Source organism: Haliotis cracherodii, unplaced genomic scaffold, assembly GCF_022045235.1.
Source record: "Haliotis cracherodii isolate W230 unplaced genomic scaffold, xgHalCrac1.p SCAF_9, whole genome shotgun sequence".
NCBI lineage: Eukaryota > Metazoa > Mollusca > Gastropoda > Lepetellida > Haliotidae > Haliotis > Haliotis cracherodii.
Genome location: NW_027266343.1, coordinates 49,127,682 through 49,143,873, shown reverse-complemented (window position 1 = coordinate 49,143,873; position 16,192 = coordinate 49,127,682). Strand labels below are relative to the sequence as shown.

At 41.7% G+C, this 16,192-nt stretch overlaps 2 protein-coding genes across 2 annotated transcripts in view; one reads left to right on the top strand and one right to left on the bottom strand.

The window, feature by feature from the left end:
- Positions 1-16,192, bottom strand: part of LOC139452174 (PDZ domain-containing protein 7-like) — an 88,369-nt gene that overhangs the window by 33,814 nt on the left and 38,363 nt on the right. The gene's annotated exons all lie outside the window — the stretch shown is intronic.
- On the top strand, positions 7,186-12,789 carry LOC139452931 (sericin-2-like). The gene is made up of 3 exons (XM_071234550.1): positions 7,186-7,232; positions 11,064-11,324; positions 12,231-12,789. Exons 1-3 carry the CDS (start codon positions 7,186-7,188, stop codon positions 12,787-12,789), a joined length of 867 nt encoding a protein of 288 aa, XP_071090651.1.

Here is a 16,192-nt window from a genome sequence, read left to right as displayed (position 1 = left end):
AGTGAGTGAGTGAGTATACTATGGAGTGAGTGAGTGAGTGAGTGAGTATACTGTGGTGTGAGTGAGTATACTATGGAGTGAGTGAGTGAGTGAGTGAGTATACTGTGGTGTGAGTGAGTGAGAGAGTGAGTGAGTATACTGTGGTGTGAGTGAGTATACTATGGAGTGAGTGAGTGAGTGAGTGAGTATACTGTGGTGTGAGTGAGTGAGAGAGTGAGTGAGTATACTGTGGTGTGAGTGAGTATACTGTGGTGTGAGTGAGTGAGTGAGTATACTGTGGTGTGAGTGAGCATGCTGTGTAGTGAGTGAGTGAGTATACTGTGGTGTGAGTGAGTGAGTGAGTATACTGTGGTGTGAGTGAGTGAGTGAGTATACTGTGGTGTGAGTGAGTATACTGTGGTGTGAGTGAGTGAGTATACTGTGGTGTGAGTACGTGTGTGAGTGAGTGAGTGAGTATACTATGGAGTGAGTGAGTGAGTGAGTGAGTATACTGTGGTGTGAGTGAGTATACTATGGAGTGAGTGAGTGAGTGAGTGAGTATACTGTGGTGTGAGTGAGTGAGAGAGTGAGTGAGTATACTGTGGTGTGAGTGAGTATACTATGGAGTGAGTGAGTGAGTGAGTGAGTATACTGTGGTGTGAGTGAGTGAGAGAGTGAGTGAGTATACTGTGGTGTGAGTGAGTATACTGTGGTGTGAGTGAGTGAGTGAGTATACTGTGGTGTGAGTGAGCATGCTGTGTAGTGAGTGAGTGAGTATACTGTGGTGTGAGTGAGTGAGTGAGTATACTGTGGAGTGAGTGAGTGAGTGAGTATACTGTGGTGTGTGAGTGAGTGAGTTTGAGTGTGATGGTGTAGTGTTGTGAGTGAGTGAGTGAGTTTGAGTGTGATTGTGTAGTGTTGTGAGTGAGTGAGTGAGTGAGTGAGTTTGAGTGTGATGGTGTAGTGTTGTGAGTGAGTGAGTGAGTGAGTGAATGAGTAAGAGTACGATAGTGTGATTGTTATGGCATGAGTGGGAGAGTGAGTGTGATGGTGTGATGGTGTGAGTGAATGAGTGAGTGAGTGAGTGAGAAGTGAGAGTACGATAGTGTGATTGTTATGGCATGAGTGGGAGAGTGAGTGTGATGTTGTGAATGAGTGAATTTAATCAGGTTCAGCATTATGGCAGGGCACAGCAATAATGGCCTCCATCCAGTGTACCCATATTCCGATGTGGGGATATGTACCATGGCTTCGGCTGCTAGCCCATGCTACTCCACATCTCGTTTGTAATGAGTGAGTGAGTGAGTGAGTGAGTGAGTGAGTGAGTATGGTTTTACGTCGCTTTTAGCAGTATTCCAGTAATATCACAGCGAGGAACACCAGAAATGGGCTTCACACATTGCACCAATGTCGGGAATCGAACCCAGGTCTTCGGCGTGACGAGCTAACGCTTTAACCACTAGGCTACCCGACCGCCACTTTCGTTTGTAATGACTGTCAAGTGTGGGTTAACATGGCTCCTGCCTACATAATTACCACTGTCATGAACGTAACATTCCTTCACGTGCCAGATCAAATCAGTTACTCACACTCCAGTAATGCACATAATTACTGTGCACTCTAAACTCATTAACCTGCTGACCCTTCATGTTTATACCGTTTACCACATTGTGAAGAATCACAGCATGTAGGGCACTGTGTTCAGTGTCTTCACTGCAGCATCTGGTCCTCCCTCTATATACTGCACATCAGTTGTCATATCTCCCAAGTGCGTGCATAGGTGGGTGCGTGGGTGGGTGCATGGGTGGGTGCGTGCGCGCGTGCGTGCGTGGGTGTGTGGGTGCGTGCATGCATGCGTGGGTGCGGGGGTGGGTGCGTGCACGCGTGCAGATTGTTTAATACATGTTCCTAAATATGTTTTGCCAGGTCTATCCTAAAAATGTTCCCAATCGGACATTTTGAGACATCCCCTTAGACCTACAGTGGGTACCCAGGTAGGGTCAGGTAATAGGGGTGGGGGGGGGGGGGGGGGTACCCGGGTAGTAAATTTGGACTCGTCCCAGCCCTATAGTGTAGAGTTGAGGTAAAATAATTCAATATTTCCTTAACAGTCTGCGTACTTTGACATACACATTTGTATGTTGGCTAGGCCTGATGATTATAACTCATGAGTTGTTGTACAAGACTCGAGCCGCCATATTATCAACACAATAAAATATGATGCTTGACTTGAACTTGTAAAGCAAACAAAAGCGGTATTTTGTTTCCAATGAGTTATAGAACATATGTTTCCACGGGTTCTTATTAACTCTCAACAGAACAGTGGCAAAAAAATATAATATACCTCAGATATGATTTTGAATTAATTCTTGTTGGAAGCCATGTTTTCAGTCTACTGTTGTGCAAGAGTAATGTGTTTGTCTCGTAGCTGTTTACACAAATATGATAGTTTATAATATTTACATATGTGCTAAGGTGGATAAACATTATGATGAGACAATGATGTGCTCACCTGATGTTGTAGTGTTAAAATAATGATTAACGAGACAGGTAAATACAACATCTATCTACATGCATATGTGGATTACAGCATTAACCAAACAGTTAAAGTTTGCTGTGTGAGGGTATGTACAGGTGGGTTTCATGTCAGTAATCAAGAGTAGATTGTAATAACACCTCTGTTGTGAGGGTATGTACAGGTGGGTTTCACGTCAGTAATCAAGTGTAGATTGTAATAACACCTCTGTTGTGAGGGTATGTACAGGTGGGTTTCATGTCAGTAATCAAGAGTAGATTGTAATAACACCTCTGTTGTGAGGGAATGTACAGGTGGGTTCCATGTCAGTAATCAAGTGTTGATTGTAATAACACCTCTGTTGTGAGGGTATGTACAGGTGGGTTCCATGTCAGTAATCAAGTGTTGATTGTAATAACACCTCTGTTGTGAGGGTATGTACAGGTGGGTTCCATGTCAGTAATCAAGTGTTGATTGTAATAACACCTCTGTTGTGAGGGTATGTACAGGTGGGCTCCATGTCAGTAATCAAGTGTTGATTGTAATAACACCTCTGTTGTGAGGGAATGTACAGGTGGGTTCCATGTCAGTAATCAAGTGTTGATTGTAATAACACCTCTGTTGTGAGGGAATGTACAGGTGGGTTCCATGTCAGTAATCAAGTGTTGATTGTAATAACACCTCTGTTGTGAGGGTATGTACAGGTGGGTTCCATGTCAGTAATCAAGTATTGATTGTAATAACATTTCTGTTGAGAGGGAAATGACAAGGGGGATATCAGATATCAACAGTTGATTGATTTCTTGTAAGACAATTGTAACAGAATCATACAGCATCTACAATGAAAAAAAATATTTGAAACTTGTAACAAATAATTATCACTGTTAGACAACATGTTCTAAGTTTTTGGGTGTCAATGCGCATAAATCATGCATATTTTGTCCCTGTTCGCGTGAAATGAAGCCCACTGAAACACTATGTAGAACTGTTGCTACAGCACACAGCCACAGATATTGGATAAAAAATATATACCCCAGATGGTGTTTGAATGCCAGCTTGCAGGGCCACACTGGTGGCAGAACAGATATAGATATGTTCAAGACTCCATACTTTTTAATACTTTTCTTATCCCAGATGTATATTAAGACTGTCAGAGGCGTGTTGCTCAATTTGACTGACCCCTAAACCTGCACAGAAGACATACTGCAGCTCACTTAAAGAATTTAAGAAACAATTGGTGATTGAATGAGAGCAAGCAATTCTCATATTTCTCACCATAGAAACACAAGGGGGCATTAGGGAGTCACACTATAAGATCACTGAGGAGGCATACTACCATTAATGAAATGTGCCCATTTGGGGATCAAACCCAGGCATTTGTGTGTCCAGCTAACACATTAACCACTAACTCATGCAGGATTGGGTGGTCAGGATCGCTGACTTTGTTGATGCATGTCATCATATCCTAATTATGTAGGTCGATGCTCATGAAGTGAATCAGTGGATTGTTTGTCACAGACATGGTTATTTACAGATGGCCATCATGTCGGTGGAATATTGCTGAGTGTGCCGTTAACAAACCTGACTAAACGCTAATTCATGGATTGATAGGAATGCTGAGTGTGACATTAACAAACCTGACTAAACACTAATTCATGGATCGCTAGAAAAGCACTATCTCTAACTCTATTGATTTCAGACAGGTAGTGTAATGGATGTTCGAATGAGAGAAGTGTTTAATGAGAAGGGTGGGCATTTTCTAGCTACATAATGTTTCAGTTTGTGACACTAAAAAAGCCTCCCAATGAAGCAATGAACAAGCACTAACTATGGGGCCAATACACAATATCACTATCTCAAACAGGACTGAAGTCTGAATGCCCAAACATCAAAAGTCGTAGCTTTTTTCATCAGATCAAATCTGTAGAAGCAGAAGATGAGTTAGTTGGCTTTTACGCCGCTTTTAGCAATATTCCATCAATGTCAAGGCAGGGACATAGAAAAGGGGCTTCACACATTGTACCCATTATGCGAATCGAACCTGGGCCTTTGGTGTGACCAACGAACGTTTTAACCACTAGGCTACCCGACCGCCCCAGCAACAGAAGACAGGATGATCCGACCTACATTAGTGCAATTCTTATTTGACGTACATCCAACTGCAGAATCAAGAGAGTAAATGCTAAATTCTAAATTAGATTCCACCAGGAGAGTAGTCTTTACGGAGAAATTCCGTCCAAGAATATTCCACCATGTGTCTCAGACTGCACAAACAATCACAACACTGCGCACCCACCTAATGAATTCCTGTTTTTAAGCAGCGCATGTTTTATACATAACAGAGATCTGGTCATGTGACTTCGCAGAAAGAAGGAAGTAGGTTCCACTTCTCCCCAGGAGGGCAAATCTACCAAGCACATTTCATGAGATACGTGAATCTTGAAATGTTATGCGTGAAACCTGCACATACGGTGCAATTGTTTAATGTTCATCTTGATTATTTCTACAGGGGCAGATTTAGTGTAAATATCACAGTTTTAGTTTATTATCTGGCATGGCCGTGGTGGACATGTGTTTGTATATTTACACGCCAGTACAAATACATGTGCTGCATCCACTGGGTGTATGGTGTACACAGAAGGAAGTCAAATCGTCAAGTGTTCATTTTGGTGCAGCGCCATAAAGAAGGTCTACCCTAATTTCTTTAACTACATCTGGTTATTGAGTGTTCAGGGTTTTATTCATGTCTTAGCAGGGAGTATCATACTGGATTTAGTTCAGGGCCTTCATCACAGTAGAGGAGGTTTGAGTTTTGTAAATACATTGGTGTAGGGCAGAAAACCCTTGGACATCTAGAGTGGTTGGTTGGTTGGTTTGTTGTTTAACTCCGCACTCAGCAATGTTCCAGCTATATGACGGCGGTCTGTAAATAATCGAGTCTGGACCAGACAATCCAGTGATTAATATCATGAGCATCGATCCACGCAATTGGGACCGATGACATGTATCAATCAAGTCAGCGAGCTTGACCACTCGATCCCGTTAGTCGCCTTTTACGACTAGCATAGTCGCCTTTTACGGCAAGCATGGGTTGCTGAAGACCTATTCTACCCTGGAATCTTCTCGGGTCGGACATCTAGAGTGAGTGAGTGAGTGAGTGAGTGAGTGAGTGAGTGAGTGTGTTTTGAGTGAGTGGAGTGAGTGGAGTGAGTGAGTGAGTAAGTGAGTGGGCTTGATTCTGGGTTTGAATCTCTGATTGGTCCTGACTATGATCCTTGGTTGGGCTGCAACATACCTATCCACAAGGGTTTCACAAAAGTTGCAAACCTGTATCACATCAGGCATTCTTATCAGCTTGATCTGCTGTGATGTCCCTGAGATAATGTTGTATTAAACACAACTCAACTGGTCACAATGTTGTCACAAACATATTTACCCATATTTAAATAATGATCACTCCTGATTACAATCTGATGATGGACAAGTCCATTTTATGAATGGGTGTTAAGTTTGGTATTTCCTGAATATTCTGACAATTCTCATTGCGGTTTTATCTGTACTGTCTCCCCCAATTCAGATTGCCATATTTCGCCCACTTTTGGAGGCTATTTTGAGTTTCCTTGCTACACCTGAGGGGCAAAAATAATGTTATCTAATTTATGATGACATCTATGTGCGAGCGGGGTATGTTCGAATCTTTAGAAATAACATCATGATAAAACAATGTTTTATTGTGAAATAAACCACACCTAGTTCATTGTTCTTTGCAATTTATCGTATATCTTATACACAGCCACATTGATACACATGAAACAGCTTTTATTGTCAGACCACAGGATTATCAAATGTCTCCACTAGATGCACTGCAGCATTTTGATACACACTGTATCAGAACCATATTGCGAGGTCAAGTCAAAACTCACAATGTAGGACTTATTTATTAAATTTTCTCTGTTTTCAAATCAGAGTTATTTTACTTGTATGTTGTACTTGTGTTGAAATTAACAGGGTCATTCTGCCACTGGAAAGATGTGATAACTTCAAATGACTGTCAGAGTTGATCAAATCCAGGGAGGAAGTACAGTTGTCATGTTTGAAGATCTCACAGGGAAGTCACAATGACCTCAACAATAGGCTGCATCTACATCGTGATTCCCATCGCTGCATACATGCTGAGTGAGGTGGATATGCACAGTACAAGGGATGGGTGGTGTGCACATTGCACAATGAGAACCAGCGTGAAGCACAACTCTGTATTCATGAAACGTAGCGCTGCTCCAGAACAGGGAAATAATGCATTATTCTCAAAACACAAAAATGAAATGAATTAAAGTTTCAAAAGCAATTAAAACACATCGTCGGGAATATAAGTGATTTTGTTTTTATGCCACTTTTAGCAATATTACAGCAATATCGCAGCGGGGAACACCAGAAATGGGTTCACACATTGTAACATGTGGGTTTTTTCGGTGTGACAAGCAAATGCTTTAACCACGAGGTTACACCACTGCCCCTTTGGAATAAAAAGGTGTAAAGACCTAACATAATCAGCTCTTAACTTTCATCACCACTAATCCTTTAGTTCCTGCAGGTATATGAGGATGACATGGTAGATAGGATGTGTTTACAGCTGACTGCCCCACAGCCAGGTGAGACAAGGCATGTAGACACTACCAGGGTGTATTTTAAGCATGTGTTTTAATCGCAAGCTGCAGGCAATGATGAAGGCTTATCGCATGTCAGTCTCCAGTTATCTCCCCTTCCAGGTAATAATGAACATGTCTTCACACATTGAATAACACATTATACACTGAAGACACTGTGTTGTAAACAATGAGGAGGAGGTGTTTTCAGAGAGGCTGTTGAAAAACATGAAGTGCCTTTTTTGAATTACCGCCAGAATTTTATCAACTAGATGACAAATTATTTACCTGCATATCATAATGGATAAACAACTATCAGTTTTATGTGTAAATCTTTTCATTAACAGCATAACCTTTGAAACTGCCTGTGAAAAAGATCAGCCTTTTGTAATACTGCTCACTGCAGACTGCCATGATTATCAGTAATATTGAGATCGCCTCCATGGTCTAGTTGTAGAGCGTCTGCCTGGAGAGCGGAAGGTCCGGGGTTTGATCCCGGCCATGTCATACCAAGAGACGTTAAAAGATGGTACTTGTTGTTACCCTGTCTGGCGCTCAGCATTAAGGGGCTAAAACAAGGACTGGTCGGCTCGGATTCAGTATACTGTGTCTGAGTAGGATATTCATGTTAAACTGTGGCAAACCCCATTTCACCTCACCTCACCAGAAATATTGCTTGCAACAGACTGCCATGTATCTGTAATAGTGCTGGCTACAGGACAATTGAATACACCTGTAATATTTCTGTACATGGGAAGATGATTCACTCTAATATCGCTGACTATAGCAGAAAACCCTTCACACTTACTCCCTGAACCGGGTTGTTGGGTAGCCTAGTGGTCAAAGCGTTCGCTCGTCACACCAAAGATCCAGGTTCGATTCCCGACATGGGTCCAATGTGTGAAGGCCATTTCTAGTGTCCCCCGCAGTGATATTGCTGGAATACTGCTGAAAGCGGCATAAAATCATACTCACTCACTCCCCTGAATCACCAAAATAAATCTACCCATAATGCTCCTGACATAAGAAGGAACTGATTTTCGCCTAAGTCAGCTTGTTAGTTTTCTAGCGTTCAAGTTGCTATTAAATGTGAGTTCAGTTGTCAGTTCTCTTGATTATGATCATTCAAATATTTGACATTGCATCAGGTGCAAACCCTACAACTGGCATCACAGAACATATAAGTTAGTCAGTCTTTCATTGAAATTATTCTTCCAGGCAAGATTGGCAATTACGTGTTTGGCAACTATTAACTTGATGAGTAAAGCTGTAGGTGAATTCTGAAGGAATGCTAGACCTGCACTCATTCCTCAAAGATTGCAGAAATCTGTTATCTCCAGGTCTTCTAGTCTACATTACTACCTCGCAGCGAATAGCTGGAAATTTGCTGATGTGGCGTAAAACAATATTCAGTCATTCACATAACTACAGTCTACAAATTAAATTGTTTGTTCTGTTTGTGGTTTAATCCTAGTCAGGAATATGCCAGCTTTATCATGGTGGTCTGTACGTAATTGATTACAGGCCAGACTAACCCAGTGGTTGATAGCATGAGCAACATATAACTGTAACATGACAAATAGGTTGTAAAAAAATGCTTATTACATTTTGATCCCAGCTTGCCTCACCACTACACATCTCACGTCACATCATCACCACTACACATCTCACATCAAATCTCACGTCACATCATCATCACTACACATCTCACGTCACATCATCACCACTACATATCTCACGTCAAATCTCACGTCACATCATCATCACTACACATCTCACGTCACATCATCACCACTACACATCTCACGTCAAATCTCACGTCACATCATCACCACTACACATCTCACGTCACACCATCACCACTACACATCTCACGTCACATCATCACCACTACACATCTCACGTCACATCTCCAGAACATCATCACCACTACACATCTCACGTCACATCATCACCACTACACATCTCACCTCACATCATGTTACCCGTCATTTCCACCACACAATCATCATCCGCTTTCGTTAAACCACAGCTATTGGGAACAAATGTACACAGGTGTCTGTAACAGTGTGCTAAAAGAGAATACAGTAAACTATGGTTATAACAAGGGACCCCTTATTTTAATTTGTTATAACCATTGTTTTTTTATAATAATACATACAGCATATATGATATATCTTTCAGTTCATAATAAGAGTGTTCGTTTCAAATGTGGTTTACTGTACAATGTAAAAATAAAATCCCCTGACCCCGATTTAAATTATTGTGAGTATAAATATTGTTATTAACCACTACTCTGTTGCTACTGCTTATACTCCACATGCAATATACAATTTTATTTCCCCTGAACCCACTGTACATATTTCAGTATCACTGAGGCCCTAATATACATATTATCGGGCAGACAACTGATCTAGACAATGCAGTAAATGTACAATAATTAACTGTTGTTGGAATTCGAGTTTGTACATTCAGGAAACAGATAGAAAGTCCATTCAGTTATATTAATAACCAAATGCACATAGATATCTAAGTTCAGTCAATAAGTTCACTCTGTAATACAGTGAGTGAGTATGATTGTATGCCGCTTTTAGCAATATTCCAGCAATATCACGGCGGGGGACACCAGAAATGGGCTTCACACATTGTACCCATGTCGGGAATCGAACCCGGGTCTTTGGCATGACGAGCGAACGCTTTAACCACTAGGCTACCCGGCCGCCCCCACTCTGTAATACAGCGTGGATGAGTAACATTACAGGTAGTAGGCCGGCACAATGACTGTGGAATATATTTATTTTGTGAAAACAAAACCAATCTAGATATATATACAAAAGCAAAACTAGCCAGTTCTATAAAATCAGCATCAAGAAAATTATCTGCTTAATTATAGAGGAGAGAATTGTATTGTGTAATAAAAGATTTCATAGACTATACGAGTATGTTAGTCTAACCAGTTTGATGATGAAGTTCAAAGGACTATGTACACATTATTAATCAGCTTATGCTAAAATGATGTTATTGTTGACAGAGTTTTTAAGTTTTAACTGTGTTCATCAATGTACTTTTCATTGCCATTTTCTGTGAAGGCCAACTCTGAGAATATCTGAGACTTTCATGTCCTAAATAACAACATGGTGACATTCCACACCAGCAATGTTTTGGAGAGCGTATGTTCAGCTTTTAATTCAACAAACTTTGCAGTCGTAGAGAGTTGAAACGATTGATTCTGTTGATATTACTTTTCTGAATTTATTGAAAAATACTTTTTTTAAAAACCTTTGAAATAACATCCACTCTCTTGTGCGAGTTATATTTCCAATTACATATATAAGTATTATTTTACCCTTTTTGATGTGAGATAAACACTTGAAAAAGTAACGCTTACAGTAGCGTATAGGTATTTTTGTGTTGTGTTTTATTATTTGAATACAGTTCTTAAATTACTGTTTTCTATTTCGGTCCAGACTGCTTACAGATCACTAAGCAGAAAATTTGACACACTAGAATTCTCATCTTATAAGAAAAGAAAGAACAACTCTCAAATAACACAGCATCATTTGTTTGTATATATATACGTATCGCATCAATCAGTCACAAGGCACAAAAAGAGACAGGTACACCTAAACAAACACAGAGCCAACATTCCCCTTCTCACTGTCATACTATGCAGCGACACCCTCCTCCCCCTGTACAGCGAGACCCTCCTCTCCTGAACAGCGAGACCCTCCTCCCCTGAACAGCAAGAACCTCCTCCCCCTGAACAGCGAGACCAACTCCTCACTCCGTTCTAGTTCAAGTGGTACCAACTCCTCACCCCATTCTAGTTCAAGTGGTACCAACTCCTCACCCCGTTCTAGTTCAAATGGTACCAACTCCTCACCCCATTCTAGTTAAAGTGGTACCAACTCCTCACCCTGTTTTAGTTCAAATGGTACCAACTCCTCACCCCGTTCTAGTTCAAATGGTACCAACTCCTCACCCCGTTCTAGTTCAAGTGGTACCAACTCCTCACCCCGTTCCAATTCAAGTGGTACCAACTCCTCATCCCATTGTTTAAGTGGTACCAACTCCTCACCCCGTTCTAGTTCAAGTGGCACCAACTCCTCACCCCGTTCTAGTTCAAGTGGTTTCAACTCCTCACCCCGTTCTAGTTCAAGTGGTACCAACTCCTCACCCTGTTCTAGGTCAAGTCGTACCAACTTCTCACCCCGTTCTAGTTCAAGTGGTACTAACTCCTCACCCTGCTCTAGTTCAAGTGGTACCAACTCCTCACCCTGTTCCAGTTCAAGTGGTACCAACTCCTCACCCTGTTCCAGTTCAAGTGGTACCAACTCCTCACCCTGTTCCAGTTCAAGTGGTACCAACTCCTCACCCTGTTCTAGTTCAAGTGGTACCAACTCTTCACCCCGTTCTAGTTCAAGTGGTACCAACTCCTCACCCTGCTCTGGTTCAAGTTCAAATGGTACCAACTCCTCACCCTGATCTATTCCAAACGACCTCAAGTGCATAACCCACTCTGGTCCAAGCGACACCAACTCTTCTCCACATTATATTCTCTGTACAGGTCACTGTCTGTCACACATATACCTCACTAAGCTTCTTCACCATACCAAAGATAGAACCCAGGCAAGAAACAAGTCACATTATTCCACAGAAAATTTGACACACTAGAATTCTCATCTTATAAGAAAAGAAAGAACAACTCTCAAATAACACAGCATCATTTGTTTGTATATATATACGTATCGCATCAATCAGTCACAAGGCACAAAAAGAGACAGGTACACCTAAACAAACACAGAGCCAACATTCCCCTTCTCACTGTCATACTATGCAGCGACACCCTCCTCCCCCTGTACAGCGAGACCCTCCTCTCCTGAACAGCGAGACCCTCCTCCCCTGAACAGCAAGAACCTCCTCCCCCTGAACAGCGAGACCAACTCCTCACTCCGTTCTAGTTCAAGTGGTACCAACTCCTCACCCCATTCTAGTTCAAGTGGTACCAACTCCTCACCCCGTTCTAGTTCAAATGGTACCAACTCCTCACCCCATTCTAGTTAAAGTGGTACCAACTCCTCACCCTGTTTTAGTTCAAATGGTACCAACTCCTCACCCCGTTCTAGTTCAAATGGTACCAACTCCTCACCCCGTTCTAGTTCAAGTGGTACCAACTCCTCACCCCGTTCCAATTCAAGTGGTACCAACTCCTCATCCCATTGTTTAAGTGGTACCAACTCCTCACCCCGTTCTAGTTCAAGTGGCACCAACTCCTCACCCCGTTCTAGTTCAAGTGGTTTCAACTCCTCACCCCGTTCTAGTTCAAGTGGTACCAACTCCTCACCCTGTTCTAGGTCAAGTCGTACCAACTTCTCACCCCGTTCTAGTTCAAGTGGTACTAACTCCTCACCCTGCTCTAGTTCAAGTGGTACCAACTCCTCACCCTGTTCCAGTTCAAGTGGTACCAACTCCTCACCCTGTTCCAGTTCAAGTGGTACCAACTCCTCACCCTGTTCCAGTTCAAGTGGTACCAACTCCTCACCCTGTTCTAGTTCAAGTGGTACCAACTCTTCACCCCGTTCTAGTTCAAGTGGTACCAACTCCTCACCCTGCTCTGGTTCAAGTTCAAATGGTACCAACTCCTCACCCTGATCTATTCCAAACGACCTCAAGTGCATAACCCACTCTGGTCCAAGCGACACCAACTCTTCTCCACATTATATTCTCTGTACAGGTCACTGTCTGTCACACATATACCTCACTAAGCTTCTTCACCATACCAAAGATAGAACCCAGGCAAGAAACAAGTCACATTATTCCACAGGCCCAGCCAAAGTCTCTGTTGAAGCACCCCATTCCAGCCATTCCACCCACCATACCCCCTCACCAATGTCCTGTAGGACTTATCAGACAGACAATCAGGGCCGCGAATCTTCTGTCCTGTAGCAGGGATAGACTGACATTTAGTCCCAGTAATAAAGATATCTTATTTAAAAAATATATTTGCAAATTTAAAAAAAATCCATATGGAGTCCTGAACAATCCTCACCTAGAGCAGAGGCATTCTGGATTTGCCAAGTCATTCTAGACTTGAGTTGGACTCCTTTTTTAATTTATTCTCAAGGGTCTAGGAGACAGATTATAGCAGGGAGAATAGTCAGTGTGTTTTTACGACACTTTTGGCAATATTCCCGTCATATCATGCGGGGAGAAACCAGAAAAGGGCTTCACACATTGTACCCATGTGGAGAATAGAACCAAGGTCTTCGGCATGAGGAGCGAAAGCTTCAACCACTGGGCTACCCCAACGCCGTCACAGAGAATAGGATGCAATACAAAATTATGCAAGGAGGTGATAGAATACTTGTTGAAACCTTTCCCAGTTTTACCGGCATCTGCCACTGTGGCGACATAATGAATAAAGCAAACACCTTCTCTTTAGGCCTTGTTTGGAGGTAGCAGGTCTGGGAGGAAACCCGACTCCTCCATAGAAAACTGTTAAGCCTTGGCAAGGTGTCCAAAATTGTCAGAGTCTGTGCCATCAACTGCTCGCAGGAAAATTTTACCACATGATTTCAAATCACATTCCAGAAACGATTGCCATGGCAATGAGGTAACAACTGTGGCAGAGGAGAGGGGTAACCTGCTTCTCTCATTAAAACTGCCGAGCTGGCAAGAAAAAGTTTCTCGTGTGGAGCGTGAGTGTATGAACCAACAGAACAGTGGTATGAAATGATTACTACATCAGTTGAGTTTAATGGTGCAGTGCCTGTTACGGAACATTGGTCCAAGTGTTTAATACACTGCAGATGGGGAATACGGAGTGAGTCATAACGCTCTACACAGAACAGTTACCCTCCCCCGGAAATACACTGATCCATGTGTTATGTAACATTAGAATAACCTCAGTACAAATATTTACACATAACTCATACATTGTTCATACAATAGAAGCATCCTCACTGTTAAAGATAGACTAATGTTTAGTACAAGAAATAAAGTTATCGTATCTTATTTAAAAATATATGTTTCTACAACATTAAAAATACAACAAAACTTAATTTCTAGAGATGAGGCAATCTAGACTTGCATTGGATTCAGTTTTTTTATTTATTCTCTAGGGTCAGGGAGACAGGCTGTGTTAAAGACAGTCATTAGGCAAACACTGTCCATCAAGAAATCACATCATTATAATTAGTTGTCAGAGAGTCTCCTTTGGTTTGAGTACTGTTGAGAAGTGGGCAACTATTTCCAGTTCGTCATACCATGAAGGTATATCAGCTGAGGTGTTCCAGCCTAACAGCATCACTAAATTAAGTCACAAACACTTAGAAACTATCTTCACATGTCAAACCATGTTATATAGTAACAGGTTCCCCAGGTGCTTAGTAGTAGGTCTGGGACGTATATAGGAATGTAAACTTGAATCTGCCCACTCAATACACCTGTAGCAGGGATTGGCATGCGATGCTAAATTTAGTTAAAACTTATTTCAGTTTCGTTGACTCATAACAACTAATGGAGACTCAAAACAGTTTAGGTGCATATAAGAAGCATGGTGCATGCTCACCCTTATATTTCAGACACTGTATGTGTCAACCTAGCCTTGCTCCATGTCTGTACTGAACGAAAAGTCCAGGAATGGGTAGTAATTCTATCCTCCAAATAGGCAAGTCTAGATCTGTGGACAGTACAAGGACTCCTGTCTCTTATGGGGACAACTTGTTCTTATTATATACCTCATCTAAAACTTATGATTTAAACTCATAATTATTGCTTCAGAGACTATAATGATGCAAGTCTAGTGTCAACATGGTACTCCATCTATATGTGGCTTGTGTGTCTTTTTGTTTACTTTGACTTGGCAGCGTGCACCCCTTTTCTTCAAATCTTGGATAGACCTCTTGTGAAAGTGACAATATTTCTGGTCAAACAATGTAATATGTTACAAATATCTCTGCCATCTTTGTTGATTACATCCATAACTTTACCTAATATGAGAATGACATCCTATAATGGTGGTTAAAATATCTCAATGTGCTGTACCGTTCTATGTTTAGAGTGAGTGAGTGAGTATGGGTTTATGCCGCTTTTAGCAATATTCCAGCAATATCATGGCGATGGACACCAGAAATGGGCTTCACACATGGTAACCATGTCGGGAATCGAACCTGGGTCTTCGGCTTGATGAGTGAACGCTTTAACCACTAGGCTACCCAACCGCCCCTCTATGTTTAGAGACAGCTAATAAGACCAATGTATGTTTCCCTTCCTTTTATATACCATGATGGGGTAGTCTAGTGGTTAAAGCGTTTACCTGTCACGCCAAAGACCTGGGTTCGAATCCCCACATGAGTACAATGTGTGAAGCCCCTTTCTGTGATATTGCTGGATTATTGCTGAAAGTGGCATAAACACAATCACTCACTATCTAAACATGAGAATATATTCCCTTTTATGTCTGGTAATTAGTTGACACAAATGTTGCCAGATTCCCTTGATCTTGTCGTGGACATGGACATTAATTGAAGCTCCATCCACAGACAGGTGTGTGATGATGGAGTGCACACATCACAAGCCCAGAAAGAGGCTCTCAGAGTAAATATTAATCTAATTAAACTTCTTTGACATGGGAAGCTGTGAAGGTGGAGAGCTTGTCAGATTGGCGCCAAACAAATTCCCCTTTTGACGGAGTCACCCAATTAATGTGGACTTGTGTTCTGCAAGCTGTAATTGGTGAGATGACCTAGACAACAGTCCCAGAATGCACTGCAGTTTTTCCCACTATCCACAGCTCCATGATGTGATAAGAGCATTACTTGGTTCAAGAATTACTTATCTTAGACGAGAATCATCCGAAAAATACAAATCTCCCCAGTCTCCAGAAATTTGAAAGAACAAACCATCTGACTATTACAGTCCTACAAAAGTGATCTGTCCAACTTGATTAGAGTATTCCTTGTTGCTATGGAATCAGAAAGAATAAAAATTTAAAAAACCTTAAAAGACAAAAGGCACAAGTTGACAAACTGGTCATTGTATGTGCAAAGTTTCA